The sequence below is a fragment of the Lontra canadensis genome, unplaced genomic scaffold (assembly GCF_010015895.1).
Source record: "Lontra canadensis isolate GAN:19392208 unplaced genomic scaffold, GSC_riverotter_1.0 scaffold16, whole genome shotgun sequence".
In the NCBI taxonomy this organism is placed as follows: Eukaryota; Metazoa; Chordata; class Mammalia; order Carnivora; family Mustelidae; genus Lontra; species Lontra canadensis.
Genome location: NW_022631010.1, coordinates 23,104,174 through 23,114,638, shown reverse-complemented (window position 1 = coordinate 23,114,638; position 10,465 = coordinate 23,104,174). Strand labels below are relative to the sequence as shown.

The 10,465-nt window shown below is 41.2% G+C and overlaps 1 protein-coding gene across 3 annotated transcripts in view; it reads right to left on the bottom strand.

Annotated features, from left to right (window-relative positions):
- Window positions 1-9,485: 9,485 nt before the first annotated feature.
- Window positions 9,486-10,465, bottom strand: part of KIZ (kizuna centrosomal protein) — a 127,510-nt gene continuing 126,530 nt past the window's right edge. For all 3 annotated transcript variants that reach the window (XM_032859308.1, XM_032859310.1, XM_032859309.1), the window contains one exon: window positions 9,486-9,635. In XM_032859308.1, coding sequence (XP_032715199.1) covers window positions 9,532-9,635 — 104 coding nt within the window. In that variant the 3' untranslated portion in view covers window positions 9,486-9,531. The remainder of the gene's footprint in view (window positions 9,636-10,465) is intronic.

The window sequence follows — 10,465 nt, the reverse complement described above, 5'->3', positions numbered from 1 at the left end:
CCTTCTTTTCACTACATCTGTATCTTTGGGGTAAATACCCAGTAGTGCAATTGCAGGGTCATAGGGAAGCTCTATTTTTAATTTCTTCAGGAATCTCCACACTGTTCTCCAAAGAGGCTGCACCAACTTGCATTCCCAGAACAATGTAAGAGGGTTCCCCTTTCTCCACATCCTCTCCAACACATGTTGTTTCCTGTCTTGCTAATTTTGGCCATTCTAACTGGTGTAAGGTAGTATCTCAATGTGGTTTTAATTTGAATCTCCCCGATGGCTAGTGATGATGAACATTTTTTCATGTGTCTGATAGCCATTTGTATGTCTTCATTGGAGAAGTGTCTGTTCATATCTTCTGCCCATTTTTTGATATGATTGTCTGTTTTGTGTGTTGAGTTTGAGGAGTTCTTTATAGATCCTGGATATCAACCTTTTGTCTGTACTGTCATTTGCAAATATCTTCTCCCATTTTGTGTGTTGCCTCTTTGTTTTGTTGACTGTTTCCTTTGCTGTGCAGAAGCTTTTGATTTTGATGAAGTCCCAAAAGTTTATTTTCGCTTTTGTTTCCTTTGCCTTTGGAGACATATCTTGAAAGAAGTTGCTGTGGCTGATATCGAAGAGATTACTGCCTATGTTCTCCTCTAGGATTCTGATGGATTCCTGTCTCACGTTGAGGTCTTTTATCCATTTTGAGTTTATCTTTGTGTACGGTGTAAGAGAATGGTCGAGTTTCATTCTTCTACATATAGCTGTCCAGTTTTCCCAGCACCATTTATTGAAGAGACTGGGAAAAAGCTTGCAGCCTTCCCGTTGAGATCAGGAACATGACAAGGATGCCCACTCTCACCACTCTTGTTCAACATAGTATTAGAAGTCCTAGCAACAGCAATCAGACAACAAAGAGAAATAAAAGGTATCCAAATTGGCAATGAAGAAGTCAAACTCTCTCTCTTCACAGATGACATGATTCTTTATATGGAAAACCCAAAAGACTCCACCCCCAAACTACTAGGACTCATACAGCAATTCAGTAACGTGGCAGGATACAAAGTCAATGTACAAAAATCAGTGGCTTTCTTATACACTAACAATAAAAATACAGAAAGGCAAATTAGAGAATCGATTCCATTTACTATTGCACCAAGAACCATAAGATACCTGGGAATAAACCTAACCAAAGAGGTAAAGGATCTGTACTCGAGGAACTACAGAACACTCATGAAAGAAATTGAAGAAGACACAAAAAGATGGAAGACCATTCCATGCTCTTGGATCGGAAGAATAAACATTGTTAAAATGTCTATACTGCCTAGAGCAATCTATACTTTTAATGCCATTCCGATTAAAATTCCACCGGTATATTTCAAAGAGCTGGAGCAAATAATCCAAAAATTTGTATGGAACCAGAAGAGACCCCGAGTCGCTAAGGAAATGTTGAAAAACAAAAATAAAACTGGGGGCATCACGTTACCTGATTTCAAGCTTTACTACAAAACTGTGATCACCAAGACAGCATGGTACTGGCATAAAAACAGACACATAGACCAGTGGAACAGAGTGGAGAACCCAGATATGGACCCTCAACTCTATGGTCAAATAATCTTCGACAAAACAGGAAAAAATATACAGTGGAAAAACGACAGTCTCTTCAATAAATAGGCCTCCCTTCTGCTCCATGGTTCTATCCCCAAGCCAATACCACAAGGCCTACTTACTACTCTTAACAATAAATTCTGATATTTGCCACTGCAAGACCTCCTTTTTATTTTTCCAACTTGTCTGGGACATTTTGGCCCTTTAAATTCCTTCTGAGTTTTATGACCATCTTGTAAAGTTCTGCGAAAGACCTGTTGGGATTTTGATTGAAATGGAATTGGCTTTCTGGATTAATTTGGACAGAATTGTGTATTTTAAGATATAGGGTTTTCCCCCATGGAAGATTGAATTCTCTCTTGTCAATAAATGTTTTGAATTTTGTCTTCCAAATTGAGAGCTTTTCCCCTAAGATCAGGAACATGACAGGGATGTCCACTTTAACCACTGTTGTTCAATATAGTACTGGAAGACCTAGCTGCAGTAATCAGACAACAAAAATAAATAAAATGCATCCAAATAGGCAAAGAAGAAGTCAAACTTTCACTCTTTGCAGATGACATGATACTCTATGTAGAAAACTCAAAAAATTCTACCCCCAAATCACTAGAACTGCTCTAGGGATTCAGCAAAGTCACAGGATATAAAATCAATGCACAGAAGTCAGTTGCATTTCTATACACTATTTCTATACACTAACAGTGAGGCAGAAGAAAGAGAAGTCAAGGAATTGATTCCATTTACCATTACACCAAAACCCATAAGATACCTAGGAATAAAACTAACTAAAGAGGTAAAGAATTTGTACCCTGAAAACTATAGAATACTTATGAAAGAAATTGAGGAAGACACAAAGAAATGGGAAAACGTTTCATCCTCATGGATTAGAAGAAGAAATATTGTTAAAATATCTATGCTAACCCAAGGAAATCTACACATTCAATGCAATCCCTATCAAAACACCATCAGCATTTTCATAGAGCTGGAACAAACAACCCTAAAATTTGTATGGAATCAGATAAGGCCCCAAATAGCGAAAGGAATGTTGAAAAGCAAAACCAAAGCTGGAGGCATCACAATTCTGACTTCAAGCTGTATAACAAAGCTGTAATCATTAATACAGTATGGTATTCACAAAAAAAGACACAGTGGAATGGAATAGAGAGCCCAGAAATGGACGCTCAACTCTATGGTCAACTAATCTTCCACAAAGCAGGAAAGAATGTCCAATGGAAAAAAGACAGTCTTCAACAAATGGTGCTGGGAAAATGGACAGCTACACGCAGAAGAATAAAACTGGACCACTTTCTTACAACATGCACAAAAATAAACTCAAAATGAATGAAAGGCCTAAATGTGAGACTGGAATCTATCAAAATCCTAGAGGAGAACACAGGCAGCAATCTCTTTGACCTTAGCTGCAGCAACTTCTTGCTAGACATGTCCCCAAAGTCAAGGGGAAAAAAAGCAAACTTGAACAATAGGGACCTCATCAAGATAAAAAGCTTTTGCACAGCAAAGGAACAGTCAATAAAACTAAGAGACAACCTACAGAATGGGAGAAGATATTTGCATATGACATTATCAGATAAAGGGCTAATATGCAAAATCTATAAAGAACTTACCAAATTCAATACCAAAGAACAAACAAACAAAAAATCTAGTCAAGAAATGGGCAGAAGATGTGAATAGACATTTCTCCAAAAAAGACATACAAATGGCCAATAGACACATGAAAAAATGCTGAATATCGCTTCGCATCAGGGAAATGCAAATCAAAACCACAATTAGAGACCACCTCACACTGGTCAGAAAGACTAAAATTAACAACTCAGGAAACAACAGATGTTGGTGAGAATGCAGAGAAAGGCCAGCCCTCTTACACTGTTGGTGGGAATGCAAACTTGTACAGCCACTCTGGAAAGCAAGTTCCTCAAGAAGTTAAAAGTAGAGCTACCCTAAGACCCAGCAATTGCACTACTAGGTATTTATCTAAAGAATACAAACATAGTGATTCGAAGGGGCAACTGTACCCATGTTTATAGGAGTCATGTCCACAATAGCCAAACTATAGAAAGAGACCAGATGTCCATTGACAGAAGAATGGATAAAGAAGATGTGGTACACACACACACACACACACACCATCAAAAAATGAAATCTTGGGGTGCCTGGGTGGCTCAGTGGGTTAAAGCCTCTGCCTTCGGCTCAGGTCATGGTCTCAGGGTCCTGGGATCAAGCCTTGCACTGGGCTCTCTGCTCAGCGGGGAGCCTGCTTCTTCCTCTCTCTCTTCCTGCCTCTCTGACTACTTGTGATCTCTGTCTGTCAAATAAATAAATAAAATCTTTTAAAAAATGAAATCTTGCCATTTGCAATGACATGGATGAAACTAGAGGATATTATGCTAAGCAAAGTAAGTCAGAGAAAGAAATACCATATGATTTCACTCACTATGGAATTTAACAAACAAAAAAATGAACATGGGGAAGGGAGGAAAAAACAAAATAATATTAAAATAGGGAGGCAAACCATAAGAGACTCTTAACTATAGGAAAGAAACTGAGTGTTGATGGAAGAGAGGTGGCAGGGGGTGGGGGCTGGTGTAACTGGGTGATGGGTATTAAGGAGGGAACTTGATATAATGAGAACTGGGTGTTATATGCAACCAATGGGTCACTAAATTCTACCCCTGAAACTAACACAGTATATGTGAACTAAATAGAGTTTAAATAAAGAATTGAAAAATTTATCTTTAATCCCTTAAAAACTTTAGATTTTGTGCATGTGATTTTTGTTGTCACTGTTAATGACATCTTTCAAAGGTTTTCAAACTGGTTTTCCTGTATATTGCTATATTTTTTTTCGTTGAAAAGCCACCAACTTTTCTGAGCTTACTGGTTCTAACAGTTTCCTTTTAGAGTCTCTTGATTTTCTTTGTAGACAATCATATTGTCTGTGTTAAACACACACAGAGACGAATCTTGAAAATTCTGAGCAGATAAAACCACTTTAGTCATACAAGCAAATCTTAACTTAGGTCATTTTCTAAGACGAGAAAGGCTCCCTTGAACTTCACCTCTTGCTTATGCCTCTGAAAATCATAAGTGAAACTTCAACTGTTTCCCCAAGTTGATATGTGGTAGCCACTTACCAATTCCCTTTCCTTTAGGAAAATTCTAACATAACCAATCACTGTGAAGGATAGACAGTCCCTGGTGCCACACTATATAAGTCGCTTGACAACAACAGACCTCTGAGCTTCATCCCATGTTATGGTTTCAGGGCTCCCACTCTGCAAACCATTCGGTATGTGCACAACACAGTTTTACGAATGACAACTTCAGTGATTCACTGGTTTTAGTTCTTTTTTTCTTAACATTTGACATCTGTGGGTAATGCACACAAATTCTTTGCCTCCCAGCTAGAGTTGCTCCCTTCTCTTGATGCCTGCTCCCTTCTCTCCCTGCCTGCCTTCAAACTCAGTGCTCATCCTTGCTGCACACGGGTCTTGTGCTAGTCTCTCTGCTTGTGTTTATACATGTGTTTACACATGTTCTTTTGTGCCCCTAAGCCTTGCAAGTGTCATTTCTCTGCCTCCAGTCCCTATTCCCCCAGCCCGACCCCATCCCAACAAATATCACCTTCCCGAACTCAACCCAGGAGAGACCGTTTTTTCACTCCTCTGAGCCTCTGTGTGTGTGTGTGTAAGCTTATCTTTCTATCATCTATCATAATATACTGTACATAATGTGCCATGTTTCAGGCTTTTTCACTCTTGTTGGAGTGTGAGCACCCTGAGGTTGATGACTGTTAGATCCATGTTTGTATTATTTCTAATGACTAGCACACTAGGAGCTGACATGCAGAAAGTGTCAATAGAGGCTTGTTAGTGAGCAGATGTTAAAGCCACATCTGAAGCTTGGTTGATAGGTGCTGGGAGGGCAGTTACCCCCAGCACAGAGTTGAGTCCTTAGCATTGAGCTCTGATGCTTGATTCCATCAGGTCTTCCCATTAACCAAGCTCACCAAAATCTGATCCAGAAATTGGTAGACCAGTGGGAAGTAATAGAAAATGTATATACTGGACTCTGCTCCCTGGTTCCTGACACAGAGCTCTTAAAACTCTTGGACTTGCCCTGGGTGACTGGAGTCTTTTGTTCTATTGAGGTGACTCTGGGTGGGCTCCTGACCGCTTCAGGTTAAGGGCTGATCTCCAGAGAGACCAAGCCATGATGAGGAGCTTGGAACATTCAGCCTCATGTTCTTTGGAGAGGGGGTGGGACTAGAAGTGAGGTTCCTAATCTGTCATGCTTACATGATGAAGCCTCTCTAAAATTCCCAGTACTATGAGGTTTGGAAGCTTCTAGGTTGCTGAACACACAGAGGTGCCAGGAGAGTGGCCTCCCTGGCAGGGAAGTTCTGTGCACCTTTCCACATATGTTGTCCTTGCATCTCCTCCATCTGGATGCTCATCTGTGTCCTTTGTCATATCTTTTACGATAAATCAGTAAAAGGATTTGGTGTTTCCTGCATTCTGTGAGCCATTCTAGCAAATTATCAGAACCAAGGAGGGACTGTGGCAATCCAGCTTTTAGCCAAGTCTGATGGAAGTTGTGGATACGTACTACTTGTGACTGGTGTATGTGACTTGTGAGACTGAGCCCTTAACCTGTAAGGTCTGCACTAAGAGCAGGTAGTGTCAGAATCTAATTGCATCGCAGGATGGTGTCAGAGAACTTGTTAGTGTGGGAGAACCCCACACATTAGGGGTCGGGAGCGATATGAGTTGTGGTAGTGGAGTGAGGGTAGAGGAAAACACAGGGGAGTTTTTCATACAAAGAGTTTATGAACTTACATTGTCCCACTGCCTCTACCTGGGGAAACAAGACCGGCTACAGGCCTATGTGTGACGCTCCAGAAACTGAAGCCCTTGGAGACCTCAAAATGGATCAGAGTGTTGTCTGGTGAACACAGAAGAGCAGAGCTTAGCCAAGCCCTCCTATCCCTTGTACTGTTATTTTCTTAGTGTATTTTAAAAAGTTGATTATCCTCTTTTCCCTAAAACGTATATAAAAAGGAAACTTTTTATTATTCCTATTTATTTTAAATCAGGGTCACTTGAGGTAAATAGGAAGTAACCGAAAAAAGAATGTCACATTTAGCTGGAAATTTTGCCTGCTAAAGGTGTTGGGCCCCAGGCCTACTCTACTACTATTCAGAAGTAAGATTAAATGTTAGAAAAGTGGTGGACTAGCACCAGACCGAGGCTTTCTTCTGGGTCATCATCAGTACACATGACATGTGATCTCCAGTAAAAGGTGTTTAGATGTATGACTCTTGCTTTCTGTTAACACTGCTGACAAATAACCTAGTTAGTGTCCTGGCTGAAAGGTTGTTTTATTTTCTGATAAGATTTAGAATTAGAGGGGCACCTGGGTGGCTCAGTGGGTTAAGCCTCTGCCTTCAGCTCAGTCCCGGGGTCCTGGGATCAAGCCCCGCATCGGGCTCTCTGCTCAGCAGGGAGCCTGCTTCCCTTCCTCTCTCTCTCTCTGCCTGCCTCTCTGCCTACTTGTGATCTCTGTCTGTCAAATAAATAAATAAAATCTTAAAAAAAAAGATTTAGAATTAAAAATAGAAATGTTTAAGATGATGTAAAAAACAAACACTTATACACATAGTGACAGTCTGGAAGGGTATCACTTACTTGTCTATGTTTACTGCCCGCTGAGCAGAGAGCCTGATGCGGGGCTCAATCCCGGGACCCTGAGATCATGACCTGAGCGGAAGGCAGAGGCTTAACCCACTGAGCCACCCAGGTGCCCCTACTGCTGGATTCTTGTGTATGGAATAATTTTAGATTTAGAAGAGTTTAGAAAAGTTGTAAAGATAATATAGATAATACAGAAAGTTCTGGTTTCTAATGTTATATCCCCCTGATCTTATGTTGCCATGGTTCATTTGTAGAAACTAAGAAACCCACACTAGTATATTACTGTCAACTAAACTCCAAACTTCCTTTGGATTTCCCATTAGTGCCTTTTTTTTTTTTTTTTCCCCTGGTTTAAGGATCCAACCTAGGATCTCACATTGCATTTTGTCATCATGTCTCCTCTGGTTTGTGACACTGTCTTTTCTTGATTTTCATGACCTTGACAGTCTTGAGAATAGACCAGATATTTCACTGAAATGTCTCTCAGTTGGAGTTTGTCTGATTTTTTTTTTTTTTCATGATTAAACTCTGGTTACAAGTTTTTGGAGAGAACATCACACAGGCAAAGTGTCCTTCTCGCCGCAGCATGGCGGTGGTGTGACAAGCAGATGACCTCTCATTGGCAATATTAAACCATGGTCACTGGGTTAAGGTGGTGTGAGGGTGGGAGAGAGAATTAGGCTCCACTTCCTGGGTCAGAAGTTTGGAGGAAACTTACTTATTTCATCTATTATTTTCCAGGTGGGAGCTACACAAATACCCAGAGAAAAGTTCCGGATGCTGTGCCAGCTGTCCCGAGATCCCACTGCGCTTCACAGGGGCTAGGGTAACTGCTTCCCACGTTTTGGTCCTTTTGTGGAATTGATAATGTTTTCTAAAGTTGTTGCACCGTCTCCCATCCCCACCAGCAGTGTGTGAGGGGTTTTCTCCATATCCTCACAAACACCTGTATGACCTGTCTTTATGATTTTAGCCATCACATGGGAATGAGGATACCTGTGATTCTGACTTGTATTTCCTTGATGACTAATGATGTCAAGAATCCTTTCACACGCTTATTTGTCATTTGTATATTTTCTTCGGAGCAATGTCGATTCAGATCCTTTGCTCATTTTTAAATTGGCTTCGTTTTCTTTTTGTTATTGAGTTATAAAAATTTTTTATATACTCTGGATACAAGTCTCTTTTTAAGTATATGATTTGCAAATATTTCTCCCATTCTTTTCGCCTTCCTAATAGTGTTCTTTGCAGCAAAAAAGTTTTGATTTTGGTGAAGTCCAATATATCTGTTTTTCTCTGTTAAGGGCTTTTGATGTCATAACAAAGAAACCATTGCCTAATGCAAGGTCACAAAGATTCACACCTATGTTTTCTTCTACGAGTTTTATAGTTTAGCTCTTACATTTAGGTCCTTGCTCCACTTTAAGTTAATTTTGTACAGAGTGTGAACTTCATTCTTTTGCAGGTGGCTATCTAGTTGTCCCAGCACACTTTGTGGAAAAGATCATTTTCTTGCCATCAAATGGATTGGTGTCAAGGATTAAGTGACCATAGATGTTAGGATTTATTTCTGGATTATCAATTCTAGATTATATATGAATTGATATTTCATTGATCTATATGTCTATGCCAGTCCCACACTGTCTCAATTACTATAGTTTTAAAGTAAGTTTCAAAATTGGGAAGTGTGAGTACTCCAATTCTGGTGTACTTTTTCAAGACTGTTTTAGTTATTCTAGTTCCCTTGGATTTCCATATGAATTTTTGCATCAGCTTATCAATTTATACAAAGAAACCAACTTGAATTTTTTTTTTTTTTTTTTTTTTTTTTTTTGTCAGAGAGAGCGAGCACAGGCAGACAGAGTGGCAGGCAGAGGCACAGGGAGAAGCAGGCTTCCTGCTGAGCAAGGAGCCCGATGTGGGACTTGATCCCAGGACGCTGGGATCATGACCTGAGCCGAAGGCAGCCGCCTAACCAACAGAGCCACCCAGGCTTCCCCCAACTTGAATTTTGATGGGCATTTCATTCATCACTTTGTTTTCTGATAGCACCTCAAATGAATATGCTAGTTTATGTTTATGCACAAAAGTTTGCTTCAGTAGCAATGTGGTCCCAAGTTTTCCCATCAAACAATTAGAAAGCTTAAAAACACATGTTTATTTAGGATATCACATACAAACACAGGGTTTTAGTTTGTTTAATGACTTTATTTCCAACAGTTGTTACTGCTTATTAGTCATAAAAATCATCAAAATCATCAGCGGATGTGTTATGGTTTCTAGGACGTAAAGCAGCTTCAATTTCTGAGTTACTGTCATCAGACTCACCCCAGAAGGCTGGAAGAAAAAACCAGACAGTTACAGTATCTCTCCATCTGAACAGCTGGACTTCATCAGCCAAATAGTTTAATCAGACCAGACCAGTGGCCTGCAAAAGACCTACTAGGGACAAGGAGGGACGAACCTGACAGATGCATCTGGAATGCGTGTCAGTACAGCACTCGTTCGCACGTTCAGTGTGTTCTATGGAAAACACTGCAGAATATTTCCTTCCTCTTTGTTGTAGCTGGGCCCAGCTCCTTGCTGCAGGATGGGGCTTTAAGGCCAGGATTACCACGGAAGCAGGGCGAGCTGGGTGTTTCGTCAGGTCTGGGACTGCCTCAGCTCAGCTGCTTCTGCCCTTTGACCCCCTCTGGTCTCCACAAGAGCAGAGGGGAGAGGGAAGGCACAGGGGAAGAAGAGCAGTGAGGTGTGTGCTGAGACCAGGCTGTGCGTGCACATGGTTTACTTGGGAGGTGATCCTGGGAACCACGGGAGAGGCCGGAAGAGCGACGCAGGAAGAAAGGAAGCCAACAGAGGGTGTGCTCATGAGGGGGCGGGCAGGGCACAAGGGGGCCCCGTCCTATAGGGCACCCTCTGAGAAACCAGAACTCCTCTCAAACTGTCTCAACAAAGAGTAAGGAGCTGGGGTTATTTACTGACCAACTTCCTCTTCTCATTGGGGCTTATTCTCAAGTAGGACATCCACTCCCTGGCACTCTGAGCGGCCCTGTGGGGGCTGGGCATGCTCCCACGGCCAGACAAAGCCCTCAGGCAGATGAGCACTGTCTACAGCCACCAAAGGCCACAAGCGTGCCTGTGAACTGCACTGTGATCTCCAAGTTGGC